A 14688-nucleotide genomic window follows, 5' to 3' on the forward strand; every position below is an offset into this window, starting at 1 on the left:
TATTCTATTCTATTCTATTCTATTCTATTCTATTCTATTCTATTCTATTCTATTCTATTTTTATTGTAAACATGCATGGAAAACAAAAACAAAATGATAACAAAATGAACATAATTAAAAAGGAATGGGAAGAAGTAAAAACTGATTTAATCCCACCCTTCACCAAAGCTTCTTCTCCAAAGTTTATAAGTACGAGGTTAGACTGAATCTCCTTTTTTGTTCTGTTTAGCTTTTTCTGTCTAATTACAGCACAACGATCAAAGCTAAAATACTTAATATCACAGATCTCAAACGAAAAGGATTAAAAAAACCCAGTTAATGTGTAATAAGAATTTGCATGACCTTTAACTGTGCAGTTTTGATTCGTGACCTACTTGCAAAATATATTTTTGATACAAAAGAAATCCATTTTGTAGCATACTTTTCATCCACTAAAAAACAAAACTTGAAGCAAAATAAAAACATACCACTTCAGTGAATGACAGTATWATAATTAATAAGACAACATGAAAATAATATTAATGAAAACTAATTAAATGACTTGTAAGAATATTTATTTATTTATTTTTACTAGAGCTATTACTGTGAACACAGATGTAAAATCTTTACCTTTCCGTAGTACAGGATGTGACAGAGGTCCCGGATGATGCTGGGTAGTTCGATGATCTTTTCCCTGCATTCCTCAAACTGAGCTGCTACGCTGTAGCACCTGCAGATGTGCCCACACACCTGAGAGAAAAATGTGGAAAATGTTTTATAGAAATTGTTGCAGTGAGCAGACGTGTGCTCTACTGAGAAACACGACTTCAGTAGAACATTAAATGTTATCTATTTTTGTCTTTTTTTACCTGTACAGCCATGTCATCAGGTTTACTGGATGCAGTTAATACAGCGACACATCGAGAGAGCGCCTCCAGCAGTATCTACACAAACAGAAAGTATCGTTTATTCACCTCCTCTACCTCTGTACCAACATTTCTTTTACAGATGCTGACGTTTCAAATGCGTGTACCTCGATGCCGTTCTCTCGACGCAGCTCCTCTGCGTTCAGAGCCGAACAGTTTACCGTGTGGAAGGCCAGTTCAGCAGCAGCCGGGAGGAGAGGGGACAGTTTAGAGAAAAGCTGCTCGTCCTCAGTCTCCATCTTGATGGTTTTAATGAGCATTGGATAACCGGCGTATTTGTAAGGTTCCAGTTCTGTGGGAATGATTAAAACAACAGCAGCATTAGAACAGCCAACATGAAGTAAATCGCTTTCATTCACGTCTTGAAATTATTCAGTAAAATACACAAGAATTAGATTCTTTTTAGGTGACATAAGGAAAACAAAAGTTTCATTTTCACACCTTGTTTGTGTCGATTAAAAAGAATGCTCTGGGCTTTAAGGATGAGAATTATGTTTTCTGGGTCAGGACCATCCACGATTCTGGCAGATTTAGTGCAAAGGAACTCGTACGCTTTGTTAACTTTCTCAAACATGTCCTGGAAGGAGACAAGACGTTTTGGAGAAGTAATAAATTAATTATTCTAACCCTAAAGTTACTTATTGTAAAATAAGGTGCGTATACTCACCCTTCCTTCTGGGTTTTTGTCAGGATGGTACTTCTGTGCCAGTCTGAAGTAAGCTTTCCTGATTTTACTTTCCTCGTGCCTCAATGGAACAACAGTAAAATGTGTTAGCTCCGTGTAAATTCACCAGTGACATAAATAATTCAATTCAACAGCTTTACGTCACATTTTGTTTTTAACTCCACTGAAACCAGAAACACTAAATCTCTTCCACTCACTGGCCCTGTCCTTTGGGGAGGTTCAGCACTTCATAAGCGTCGTCCACAGACATCGAGGGTGGCTTCTTCTCCACCTCCTTCTTCCAGGCTTCAAGAGTATCCTTCAACAGTTTCACCTGTAGGAGGAAACACACCCAGTAATCATGATACGAAAAGAAGCTTTTGTTTGGTAATCAAAGCATGGCACCAACAGAAAATAATAACTAAATCGTACAGCATCACGAATGGGCCAGTTGGGGAAGCGTGTGGTGTCACACAGGTGCCTGAGGTAGTAAATGTTGCAGAAGAGCTCGTTATCCAGCTGAGGGAAGCTGATCACAGGGATGGGACAGTACTGGTAAAGCGCCCGTGTGTTGCTCTGCAGCCTGGGGCTGAAGTCAGCTATATGAGCCGCTATCTTCTCGATCATCATACGCCTGAAGAAAGAGCAGAATTAAATGTATATGAGTGTTGCTTTTGTTCTTTAAATGGTACAAACTAATTTTAAAAAATAAACAAAAATGTGCCCACCTCATCTCACTGCTCCAAATGGCCTCAGGTGTGTCAAATTCCCCAAGGAATATCTCTGAGAAGCGCTCAGCCTCATAGTTCTCCAGATAACACACCATGGCCTCAGGCAACACTGGACCCAGAATGCTACGCTGCACAATGTCCTGACCCTTAGACTGGAAAGACAGCACAGAGGAACATTGTCCATTTAAAACAGAACACTATTCTTACAGCTTTACTTTACAGAAAGTAAAGATTTGCATCTGAAGTTACATTTACCTCCTCTGACTTGAAGGCTTGTTTCAAATGAGTATACTTCAGGAACCTACAAAAATACAGAAAGGCCACAAATGGTTATTTATGATGACTGATGTCATGTGTGCACTGCAATTATGTTCATTTGCACAAAATGTCTTTCCATCTGCAAGAACGTTTACTTGCAGTTTTTTTTTTGTTTTTTGTCAGTAGCTCCAATTCTTAGCTAGCTTCAGTTAGGCTTATTTAGTCAATAGTCTCATTTTATCTTGATGTTTTATTTCAATATTTTACTTCATATCTTACATTTTCATTTTAATTTAAACCTCGTACTTTTGTTTTTCATTCCTTGTTTGTGTTGTATGTTCTGCACCGCAACAACACCATGTCAAATTCCTTTTATCATATTCTGATTCGTTCAATTAATTTGCAATATTTAACACTAAACTTTTATGAGTTATTTCCTGGAAGAAATTATTAGCCTAATAAATAGGAATAAAGACTTTCAATTTATACACTTATGTCTGCAATAATTTGGTTTTAAAACCTCTTAATGGCATTGTGATTAAAAGACTAAAGATGTTTATAAAAACAACACAGACTGATGTCTACACACAATGCCTACATTAGTGCTTGTGATGCGTGTTTACCTCGCTACGGGAAGCACATTGGAGCCTGTGTACATCATAATGAAAAAGAAGACCCCCGTCAAATAGAGGCGTTGCAAAGTGGGGTTGTCCTGCATCACCAGGTACAAAAGATTGGCAACCTTTTCCACCAGAATAGGGTCAAAAGTCAAAAGCAGCTGGAAAAACAAAGAAGAAAGCACTGAATGTCATTTGATTCTCACCAACTAGAGAATGATACATCTGTAAGGGCATAAAGTGAAAATTTTTATTTACCTGAACAATATGTGGGAGGCAGGCATTGTCGCCAATCATCCTCTTGATTTTAGGTAAAGGTCGAATGACAGCATTATCCTGGTCCCTGAAAATAAAATACTTCTAATTTATCACTCAACAAAAAAACAGCCATTTATTTAAAAAAATGCAGATATAAAAACAAAATAACATCTTGGAAAACACAAACCAGTGCTCCCTACCTGCTGGGGTAATAGGAGCACATGGTGATGAGCATGTTGAGGATCAGAGTGGCCAGGTCGGACTCGTTCATCACCGCCTGCCCCGTCGCCAGCAGGCACCACTTCAGTTGAGGAATGGCCTGCAAGGGGCGCCAACCATCCATTCCCTGAGCCCAGCAGCGAGTCTTTGCTGTCAGGACACCACTGTTCCAAAACTCCTGCATCTGAATAAATAAGAATATAATCTTTAATTAGATACGCAGGGCATTTGTACTCAGTTATACCAACATGGTTAGCTTACCAAGTTGTTACAAATGATAGTGTTCATATTTCTGTTCTATTACAAGTTGCAACGTTTTGCAAAAAACATTTATCTTTTAAGTAAAAAAAAATTAACTGAATAAGACTTGTGAGTTTAAAATAATTATACCTCCTCAAAACTGAAAGGTCCTCTTCTCTCTTTGTCAGCATTACCAAAGTACCACTCCTTCTCCCCCTCCCTCTTCATGTCTGGTGACGCCTCCAGCACGTTGCTCTGGGGAAATAAAGATTCCTGTTTTGATGCTGCAAGATCTATTATTTAACACAACTGTCCCAAAACAGGTCCTCAGTCCCTTTATGTACCAGCAATATGAAGAAATGTGTGAGATCAAAACCAAACATATGAGGGGAAAAAAAAATCTACATTTATATTTCTGCACAAGTGCAGAAGCAGCAAAGGACCAACACATTTAAAGCCTTTCTACATTTGGGTTTCCACAGATTGTGGATATTTAAATGGTTTAGTGTTGTCGGATTAAATCGAACACAAAAAGACTGGTTTTTACCTGAAGAGGCACAGTGGCTCTGCTGGTGTGCAGATGGGCCAAGGTGAGCAGGTCCACCAAGATCCGAACCCCGTTCGAGTCCATCACGTCCTTCACATTTTTCTGCACAACAAACAAAATAATGCGGGTTAGATAACAATGGTATGCAAAACTGAACCTCTTCTTTCTTTTCTCATTTTACAGCTTACCTTATGAAGAATGAGCTTGTAGAGGAAGAGGATGAGTCTGTCCCTTTCCAGCTTGTCTGTGCACTATAACAAATATATTACAGCTTAATGGCAGAAATCAAAACAGTGAAGTCGACCGAACTGACAGCTTGTTTGGACGTACCCGGTCTAGCATGCCCACAATGTATTTTGTGTCTGTGAAGGGCCCGATCTCTTCGAAGCACTTGCCGTACACTATTGCAAGCGCCTGCAGGCACAGGCACTTCATCGTTACTTTGGGCGTGAGCAGAAAACGATGGTAGAGTTCATTGAAGAACTCGTATCTACGAGCAGAGAGGAGGAGGAATAATCCTGTTTTACATCTCCTTCAGAAAAATGTTATTTGTGTGGCTGTGTTGTTCTCTTACGATCTCTTGATGGCACCCGATTCATCATTTTCATCTTCCTCCAGCAGCAGACGCAGATAATAATCCCCAATCTTTATTTCATCAGAAAGGCACTCATATTTCACCTGTGAAAAACACAAGATAAGCTGTGAAACTGTGAGAACTGGACCTGTATGTGTCTGTAAGTTTATGAATTTCTCTTCACGTGTCGTTTGATTGATAACAGACTTCTGAACAAAAACTAAATAAGACAAGAGGTCACAGAGTTATGCATGCCCCAGAGGAGCACAAACCTCAAATTCCTGGTGGTTCCAGGAAATGACGGTGGCGTTGCCGAGTTCGCGGTCCACATTAAAAGCACGCATCTCGCCCTCCAGAGCATCCCTCAGCTCCTCCCTGGTTTTAAGGTTCCAGATGAGGTTTGAGCGAGCGTGGTCGAGCTGAAATCTGWTGTGAAAACAAAAGAAAAGACGACAAAAAAGACAGAAATAGTGTGAAAACTAAAAGACAGATGATTTGGTCCTGCATGAGCTGCAAAAGGAGCTGATCATATCAACTAAAGTAGCTCAGTCAAGTCAGAGAAAGTGAAKACTTCAGTATCAGTTTCAAATTTAACTTAATGTAACTACAGTTTTTTTTCTTACCTGTAATAAAAAAGCTCCCAGTTTGCTTCAATCTTAATTCTCTGCCTCCTCTTCCTCAGGATGACAGGCTTTTGGTTGGGATTCTGAAATCAAACAACAAATTACACACATTATAACATAATTTTAAATATCTTTCTTCCCAGTAGGACATTTTCATCCATTTTCAGTTTATGACATGAAGAGATGTGAAGTTAGAATGGTAACAATATGAATAAATACTGAAAGAAAATTCATCTTTCTGGCCATTTGAAATCAGTTATTATGGAAAAACAACACAAAACAAAAATAAACTAAAAGAAGGAACATTTTGTAATTTTACCAATTCTTGACATGATCACTTCTTATAAAAGTCTTCATTATGACTCACAAAATAAGGATTACTGTCAATGTCATTCATGAACAAAAGACTTCAGTTAGCACTAAAAGTTACAAATATCAAGTTCAGTCAGCGTTGCTCAGCCGAATCGACCTCTGACTTAGGCAAAATGTCTTCAGACGACAGCCTCTAGAGTATTTTTCTATTTCTGTTTTGTGGATGTTAAATCGGTAAATGCCAGAGGGAGAAACAGAAATAGACACCCAGGATGCAACATGATGCTGGAACACGGTTTGTTCAGAAGAACATTTAAATTAATACATTTATCTTACAAAGCATGGACCCCACCAGTTAGTCCTACTTACCAAGTTGTTTCTGTCCTGCTTCATTGTTTAACAGCAGAAAAAMCAGACATGACAAGGAGAGAGTGGGGCAGAGATGGAGAGATTATTGTTCCTCAGATCAAACAGATGAATCACAATGTGTCAAAAATCACTCTATTGTGAATACACAGACTAATAACCTAAACTATTATTGAATCTTTTGATTTAACAGGTGACTGGATTATATCATTAGTTGAAGCAGTGTTTCCTAATTATTTGCAATAAAACAAATTATAGTTTAAAGAAAAAGATGGAGTGATTGAGAAACATTCAAGAGAACAAGCAAATCATATATTTTAGTGATTAAGAKGTTTTTAGTCATTGAAAAGTGCAGAAACAGATTTATAATGAAAGTAGCTCAGATCAGATGACACCAGCCTTCCAGACGGTTTTTGCAAAATTGTTTTAAACATATTCAAAACAAATTCAAACTGCATTTGTTGGTTTTTCACCAGCAACGTTTGGTATACTGGAAATAAAACTCAAGTAAACACACATTAAAAGCAAAATCACATAATCCTGGATACAACAGAGCTGATGCTGTTTTCCATGCAAAATAACAGCAGCGACTGAAATACAATAAATGTGTTTCGCTCTGATATCCTGCAGCAGAGTTCAGCATCAGCAGAAGGGGCGACAGTTACCGAAGCAGATGAATTCAGCAGCAGTAAAAGTATTTCAGCAGGTAAATCTCTAATTAAAGATACATTCTCACCTCCTTCTGAGCAATGCCCATCTTATCTCTCCAGTGCATCAGCACCAGATCAGCTTTCTCTTTGGCAAACTTCTCCACCTCTTTGGCTGCTTTACCTGCAATCCGCTGCCACTCAGGCACCTTGTTGCGATTTAGCTGATCCTACGATAAGCAACAACAAAAAGAGAATAATAAAAAATAAACATCAAATTAGTTTTTCATGATTCTACTCCGCGTTACAAAAATACACAAGTGTGTTTATTCGGATACCGTGGCTATTTTTAAGTTGTCGCGAATGTGCATCCTGTCCACGTCTTTCTCCGGGACGGCGTCAGGGCTGTCCATATAAGCTAACAAACCTGTCGGCTGCAAGCATTGAAGAGAACAAAACCCATTAAAAATTTAATATTTTTTATACCAAGCATTTATCGGGAGTGTGGGAGACGCATCAAATATGTGCTTCAGGCTTACAAGGATCCTTTTAAGGAGGTTCATGGCTACAGGGTTCTCAGCTGTCCACAATCCCACCAGGTGACGGCTCAGTTGTCTGACACAAAAACACACACAAGATGTTGAACTTATTTTACCGTGTTTATGTCRAATTAAATGTGTTTTCTGTCTGAGTAATGAAAAGAAAAAAGCTTTAGTGAATGAAGGCGATTCAAATAGCTACATTAAAGTGTGTTTGGTGAGACTCAACCTGTTGGTAAGCATGCGCTGGTCTGCGCTGATGGTGAACAGAGACGTGTGCAGATGTCTTGGCAAAGCCCCTTCACTCAAAGCCAGCTCTTGCATCTTTGTGGCTATTTCTTTATCTCCTTCCTGGATTTAAACAGAGTTCAGCAGAGCAGCATCATAGATTCAGAGCTCTTAGAGAGGATAAAATCACAGTAAAGATCTGATTCACTGCCCAGCACTTTGTCTAAAGAAAAACTGACCTCAATAATGGCTTTCATTACCAGGCCTGCTCCCTTCACTATCGCCATGGAGGGATGCTAAAAGGAAGACCAGGAAGAGTCAAAACACTGCAACAGTAATTTCAATTACAACATTAAACGTGACTAAACATTCCTCAAATGTTACATTTTTCCCACCTGGAATAGTTTGAATAACGTCCGTCCATCAGAGGCAACCATTTCAAGCAGCATGTCGAACTGCTGCCCATCAGTGGTTTCGCTGTAGGGGGCGCAGAGGGCAAAAGTTAAAAAGTCTAACAAGGAGCTGATGACCAAAGCTCCCGTTCCATGATCCTGGGAAAACAAGAGAAAGAAGAGATTAGGAAAACATCAAGAAAAACAGAAACCTCAGCAGATGTCTCAAAAAGTACAATAAGAGAAAACATAAAAACAAGTAAGTTCATTTTTAGACAGGCCTGACTTCAGAATGCTTTCTGACAGCAGAGAGGCATTTAAGGATTATTGATTTGAAAAGACAGAACATAAATCAATATGAATACTTCAGTTAATCGTGTATATATGCTAGAACTGGGCCAATTTTCATCTGCAGTGAACATGCTTTGTTCAATGAATTCATTCACCGGGGTGTGGGGGTGTGAGGTCTTTGGGGTCTTGTTCAGAAGTGATGGTAGGATGGAACAGGGAAGAAAAGGTTGAGCTGAAAGGCAAAGCTCTCGATGTACTGGTCTGTCTATGTTTCAAATCACACCTATGATTGTGAGGTTTGAAACATGGCCGAAAGAACGCGATCCCAGATACAAGCTGTGGCCGGGGAGACARATATCTGGGTTCCTCTCCTGAACCTGTTGTCTCTGCGGCCTGACTACAGATAAGCAGCAGAAGATGATGTTTCTTTAGTTTTTCTATCAATTGCACAGGATTTACCACATTTGTGATGAACTTTTCCAGAAGGTTTTCCAGAAACTTCTTGGAAGACAGAAGAGATGCCTTGTTCAGCTGCTCTTGTCTCAAGTCATAATCGTCRTGCATTGGCTGAGGGGGGAAACAAAGGAGGGAGCAGGACACAAAATCATTAAAATGAGACATGAAAACATTATAACATGGGTCGGTATGTAAAAATTTATTTTATACTTACACACATAAGAGCACACAGCATGTCTATAGCAGCATGAGTCACACTGTTGTTGTTCCTTTTTAAAGCTTTTACAGTCTTTACTCCCAATTTTTCTCTAAACCTGGAACACACAAACAAAATTGGAGAAAAAGAAATTACCTTTCTTCGACAAAGCAAACATCACAAAAAAATTTATAATAATAATAAATTAAAGCACAAACATAAAGGGAGGTCTGGGGTTGGATACACAAACAATTCATTGCTTCAAAAGTGACTTGTTGTTTCTTTTGCATAATTAGACAAATAAAGCTTGTGTTTTAAAAAGGAGAGCGTTTTACTTGATCAWTGCACTGGGATTCTGTGAGAGAAACAGCAAGCTACACTAACAATGAATCTTTCAGGAAAACCAATTGTGTCTCGTTACATAACTTCACAAATTACAAGAAATAAAACAGCAAATAAGAGTTCCTCTCATACATCTCAGTGACCCTGAAAGACTGGATGTGCTTTAAAAAAATACAGAAATGATCAAAGTAATTACTGAGAAGTTAAATAAAAAGGGCAAAATAAGAGGATAAAATGCTGATAAAAGAACAAGACAAAAATGAGGCAGACGGTTCAAGTGAATGAACGAAGCGATGTAACCTCACTTCTGGTGTGCGATGAGATGAAAGCAGCACAAAGATAAAAGAGGTGAAGGCTTAAAGCTAAAAAGAAATTAAAAATAAAAAGACTGGAGGAGAATGAGAATGATTTAAAACACAGACAAAAGGCAGACTGGGATGTATGGATTCATATTTACGCTGCATCTGTGAGTCCAGACCCATGACCAGACCTTGGAATGACAGAGCATGCCTGTTACCAGCAGCTCGGTAAAACTCCATTTGAGTAAGAATGAAAAGAAGGTGGGCGGGCCAGTATTTGTGCCGCAGTCTTACATACTTGGGCAGCTGAGTGAAGGCCTGGAAACCAGCCTTGGAGGCCACCAGGCGGCGGATGGCCTGAAAATGGCTTTCCAGCTCGGCGTTTGAAGCCGGCAGCTCAGACTCTTGGGATAAAAGAGACAGGATGGCGTTGTTGATGAGCTTCTCTTTGTTCTCTGAGAAAAGACCCTAGATGGAGAAAAAGACAAAGACGGCCATCAGAACTCAGGGTTTTCTACATTTCAAATTTACTGAACAAACAGATTAAACAGTACAAAGCACACTCACGTCTTGGGTTACAGCATGTAACACTCCACTGTAGGATATGTTGGCATTGAATCGAAACACTGCATCTGCAAAGTTTCCATCTGAACAAAGATGAGGAGAAAGAATAATTCAATTAAAAATGTGACCTGAGAAGTTAACAAGACAAGAAATGGGCTCTAAGGCAAAGGGTAAAAACTGGAAACACAAATAATAGTGTATATTTTCTGATCATCTCTCTACAAAGGGTATTTTTCAGATTACCTTGGTTTTAATACAATAAAAGCATACCTGGCTATAAAACATATAATGGAACATAATTAGAAAATAACTTAGAATAAAAATAGAAAAACAAGTCTAAAAACAATAAAGCATTATTAAAGCTTAAACRCTGAACAAATTAAATATTGACTTTCAAGCTCATTCAAATTGTAAAAACTCTGTTTTTGCCTGACTTTATTTCCATTAACGCAAAAAATATTTTGAAGAAAATAGCTGAATCCATTTCCTGTTTTCTGTGTAAAATACAAAAAGATAGCTCATTTTGAGGAAGTGCATGCTCAGTTAAAAATACCAACCAGTCTAACAGTTCACATCAAAACCAGTTTAAATACAGGAGGTAACAGAAGAGCTTCAACTTACTGGGAGGTGCAGCCAGAAATCTGAGGTGCCAACTCTCCACCTCCTCATCAACGGGCATGCTCAGCAAACCCCATCTTTGCCCCCTCTGCGTGGGGGCCATCTTGACGCATACATCCCTGTTGCCTGATGCACGGACTCCATCGAGGAGGCTGGCTAACAGGGAGTCTCTGCAGACGTACAAAGAAACAAGTTTGGAATAATAAAGATGTGTCCACCAACAGATTTAAAGATGAAGCAGAACCATATCCATGTAAACAAAATCATTTTGTAAATGTGGGGAAATAGTAAACAGAACAAGGCTGTTAAGCTGTGGCCAAAATGCCAGAAAAACCCTGCATGACTGTAGACCTAAAGCAAACAWAGAAAAAGATTTATATTTGTGTACCTTTCAGTAGAGGAATACTTCCTGATCTGGCCTCTGATGAACTCCACYGTAAACACCTGGGGGTTGTCTACATCACAGATAAGTGCAAACACCTGAGGGAACATGAGACAGGGTTCAGCAGAAACAAAAACACACAGTGGGATGGATCGACTTACACATGTTTCACAGGATTAAGTGTTTCTGTACCAGTAGTTTACTTACAGTGATTCAATTTACAACAATTAAACAAATACAAGTACTTCGTACAACCTTTATTTCTTAAATCATAATTAGACCAAACAAGAAAGTTCAGTTATGGCTCACCTCTCCAAAGGGTTTGATTGTGACTATGTTGTATGAAGCCGGATCTCTCTCCACCAGACATGTTTCTGTGAGGGCAATGATTCTCTTCACTGGCTCCTGGAGGAGACCAGAGCACACAAAGTTCATAACACCAGCAATTAATAAAACAAATCACAAAAACTATGGATATTATTAATATATGGGACTCTAAATTTATTATTTTCATGCTGAAAAGACAAAACACTATTAGGTCATAAATTTAAACCTTTCATGGCAAAGAAAGCTCCCCTCAGTAACATGGGCATGAGACATTGACAAGTATCTTAAACAATTTAACTTATAATAAACAACACTGTGCAATATTATAGAGGAAAATGTTTTTCTATTTCCTGGAAAGCCACATCTGGACTATACACGTTTAAATAATGTAAACGTGAAGATAATGAGTTTAAAATCCATTTCAGAAATGGGAAAAAAAAAACATTCAAATAACATTTTCTAATTTGTTAATCTAGAAAAACATTTCAGAAAACCCAAATGTCTGGCATGAAAAACTAAGAAACAAATGAAAGAAATGCAGATTTATATTTAGACCATACTTTGATAGGCATTAAGAAAAAATAAATTTAAAAAAAGGGAGTGCGTTCTGACCGGGTGTCGATTTGTGATCTTCTGCACCACGAACTCGGCCAGAGAGGTGATGCTGTCATCTGAGCTGTATTTCCCCAGCCTGTCCGTCACAAAACCCTCGAAGCTCAGAGGCTCCTTCCTCAAACGTAGCGTGATGCCGATGAAGTTTCCAGCGTGTTCTACGGCGCTGCGGATGATTTCATCTCGATGCTCAGATGCAAACAGATGCTAAAAATGAATAAAACAAATCAGTAAATATGTAGATTTTATAGTACCACATAAAATGAATTTGATGCACGTGAACACATGAATATGAATAATTGTGAGTACGCACTAGCCTGCTGAAGCCACCGTAAATGATGCAGAATCCTCCCTGGTAATCAGAAACCTCTAGAAAGCCTTCGATATTTCGATAGTCGTAGGAGCACACCACTCTGTTAGTGTGGGGGTCGATTTGGTCGATGCCGCCAGGTGTCACCTCTAAACTCACAGGCTTCCGCGTATCGCTCCAGTGGTGCTTATAGCAGTTGTAACGCTGTGTAATTTGCAGTGACACACAATTTTAGACATGGGACTTTTTAGGTGCATAAGTCCAACAAAAAATATTGATTTATTTAAACATGTTATAACACCTTTATTTATTTATTTGTTTAGTTCTTCCCGTATAAACATCAGAACTTACCCTACCAGTTATCTTCCCCTCTGAAAACTCTGTTCTGAATCTCTGCAAGCACAAAATGCAAACAACAGACCTGTCAGCTCTATGTAACAGCTGTAAACAAATTAAGATAACAAAACTACATACAATACTTTAAAAGAAACACCCATTCTTCTTGTTTTTAAACAATTTATCAGCTTACTCGTCTGTGTTTCACAGCTACAGTAAACCAATGGATAATGAATTCACAGTCACTGCATTTCTAACAGAGACATTTTTTAAACAGCACAACAAATTCTGGAGACACACTGTAACACAATCAGTAAGAATAATGGGTTTCAGATTTGAAATTATTTAATAATAACATGAATTAAGTATAAATGTGATTGTTAATGGTAACTGACCAGTGCTTCTGTGAGTAGCTCTGTCCGATGCTCTGTTGAGAACTTGAGCGTTTCCGACTTCTTGCCGCTGCCTTTACGGAAGGTGAGGCTGAATTCTGTCCCTTGACCTTTTCCTACTGGACCAATACCACAGATGTCTCCATAAGGCCACTGAAAAAAAGCAAAAGCAAACWAAGCTTATTAACACAAGGGGCGAGGTAGAAAAGGTTTTGGCAGCACATTAAATTTTTTTATCATCACACGTTAAAATCAATAAACACAAACTGATTGAGCACTGCACAAATAATACATGTGGAAAAGTTCAGTCAACTCTACAGGTAGGGTTGCATCAACATGAAAATTTCAGCCGATATCGATATCCAATATAATTATTGCTGTAAAGGCCGATAACCAATATTTACAGATATTACACAAACACACAAATTATATTATACATACACACAAACACACTTGGGTCTTTTTTTGATACTGTAAATAAACAACCAGACCGCTGACCTCTGGCTCTACTTCAGTTATCTGGCTGTGCAGCATCAATATCACCGTTACGATCAAACAGATGCTGCTCAACCAACCATCTCCCCTCCCAAAATAGAAACTAAAGCTAAAAATTGGGAAATTAATATCGGACGTTAATATCGGCCCAGTTTTACATATCGGCCAATACCAATATTATATCGTGCATCCCCATTTACAAGTGATTATAACCAGTGTTTCCCCTACCATTATACAGGCGGGGTGGGCCACCCCGCCAACGAGACGGCCCGCCCCTTTAAGAATTTCACGGCATGTAGTCATTTTTATTTAAATAAGTCCAGATCAAGTCCAAAGCTATTTTTTGCACCTCTCCATATCCACCTCTTGCCAATCTAGGGGAAAAAAAGATGGCGCAGAGCGAGGCTGAGCGCTGTGTGTGGTCGTCACAAAGATAGGAAGATGTGTGTGCACGCGCGATAAAAACTCTGCTTTTAATCACGTAGCACCRRTGCGACAATTTTGCAAACTACTTTTTCTTTCTTTAAAATAAAATGYGACAAGTGAAGCCACAGCACTGTTACCTTATCAATAATTTAGAACCACCAACACAGACCCCACGTGCGACCAGGTTCCCGCGAGTCTGTTCATGTTCTATAAATAGTGCTGATCAGCAGCGCAGCTGTAATGGTCCTCAACTTTTAAAAAAGTAACCAGAGTAGTTTGTAAACTCAAATCCAGACAGAATCAGCTGCTGTACAGGTCCTGCTGGACTCAAACATCGAGCTGAGCTGCTCCTCTCCTCTGTCACACACCGCAGGTCAGACAGTCCCGTTCAGGAGCATTAACCCTTAAGGGCCCAGATAATAATCGGTCTTTAAAATGTGGTAAATAAATTATTTTCAGTGACTGAGAGGAAGTTTTTTTGATAGTTGCATAATTGCATTTTCTAAATGTTATCCTTTATAT

At 38.8% G+C, this 14688-nt stretch overlaps 1 protein-coding gene across 6 annotated transcripts in view; it reads right to left on the reverse strand.

Moving 5' to 3' along the window:
* Positions 1-14688, reverse strand: part of dnajc13 (DnaJ heat shock protein family (Hsp40) member C13) — a 31963-nt gene that overhangs the window by 8044 nt on the left and 9231 nt on the right. For 3 of the 6 annotated variants that reach the window (XM_014008358.1, XM_014008353.1, XM_014008357.1), the window contains exons 4-41: positions 13249-13398; positions 12869-12910; positions 12521-12721; positions 12208-12414; positions 11578-11673; positions 11275-11366; positions 10890-11056; positions 10272-10351; positions 10003-10172; positions 9863-9895; positions 9082-9181; positions 8871-8978; positions 8124-8279; positions 7968-8024; positions 7730-7851; positions 7501-7576; positions 7300-7395; positions 7051-7191; positions 6318-6335; positions 5637-5719; positions 5286-5439; positions 5014-5117; positions 4770-4929; positions 4628-4690; positions 4440-4541; positions 4043-4147; positions 3634-3836; positions 3434-3518; positions 3182-3336; positions 2556-2601; positions 2298-2452; positions 2002-2203; positions 1788-1903; positions 1573-1651; positions 1347-1482; positions 1013-1197; positions 849-923; positions 610-729 (exon numbers count right to left, since the gene is read on the reverse strand). In XM_014008358.1, coding sequence (XP_013863812.1) covers positions 610-729; positions 849-923; positions 1013-1197; positions 1347-1482; positions 1573-1651; positions 1788-1903; positions 2002-2203; positions 2298-2452; positions 2556-2601; positions 3182-3336; positions 3434-3518; positions 3634-3836; positions 4043-4147; positions 4440-4541; positions 4628-4690; positions 4770-4929; positions 5014-5117; positions 5286-5439; positions 5637-5719; positions 6318-6335; positions 7051-7191; positions 7300-7395; positions 7501-7576; positions 7730-7851; positions 7968-8024; positions 8124-8279; positions 8871-8978; positions 9082-9181; positions 9863-9895; positions 10003-10172; positions 10272-10351; positions 10890-11056; positions 11275-11366; positions 11578-11673; positions 12208-12414; positions 12521-12721; positions 12869-12910; positions 13249-13398 — 4440 coding nt within the window. The remainder of the gene's footprint in view (positions 1-609; positions 730-848; positions 924-1012; positions 1198-1346; positions 1483-1572; positions 1652-1787; positions 1904-2001; positions 2204-2297; positions 2453-2555; positions 2602-3181; positions 3337-3433; positions 3519-3633; positions 3837-4042; positions 4148-4439; positions 4542-4627; positions 4691-4769; positions 4930-5013; positions 5118-5285; positions 5440-5636; positions 5720-6317; positions 6336-7050; positions 7192-7299; positions 7396-7500; positions 7577-7729; positions 7852-7967; positions 8025-8123; positions 8280-8870; positions 8979-9081; positions 9182-9862; positions 9896-10002; positions 10173-10271; positions 10352-10889; positions 11057-11274; positions 11367-11577; positions 11674-12207; positions 12415-12520; positions 12722-12868; positions 12911-13248; positions 13399-14688) is intronic. The other 3 variants (XM_014008354.1, XM_014008356.1, XM_014008355.1) reach the window with 3 other exon arrangements.

The sequence above is a fragment of the Austrofundulus limnaeus genome, unplaced genomic scaffold (assembly GCF_001266775.1).
Source record: "Austrofundulus limnaeus strain Quisiro unplaced genomic scaffold, Austrofundulus_limnaeus-1.0 Scaffold49, whole genome shotgun sequence".
NCBI lineage: Eukaryota > Metazoa > Chordata > Actinopteri > Cyprinodontiformes > Rivulidae > Austrofundulus > Austrofundulus limnaeus.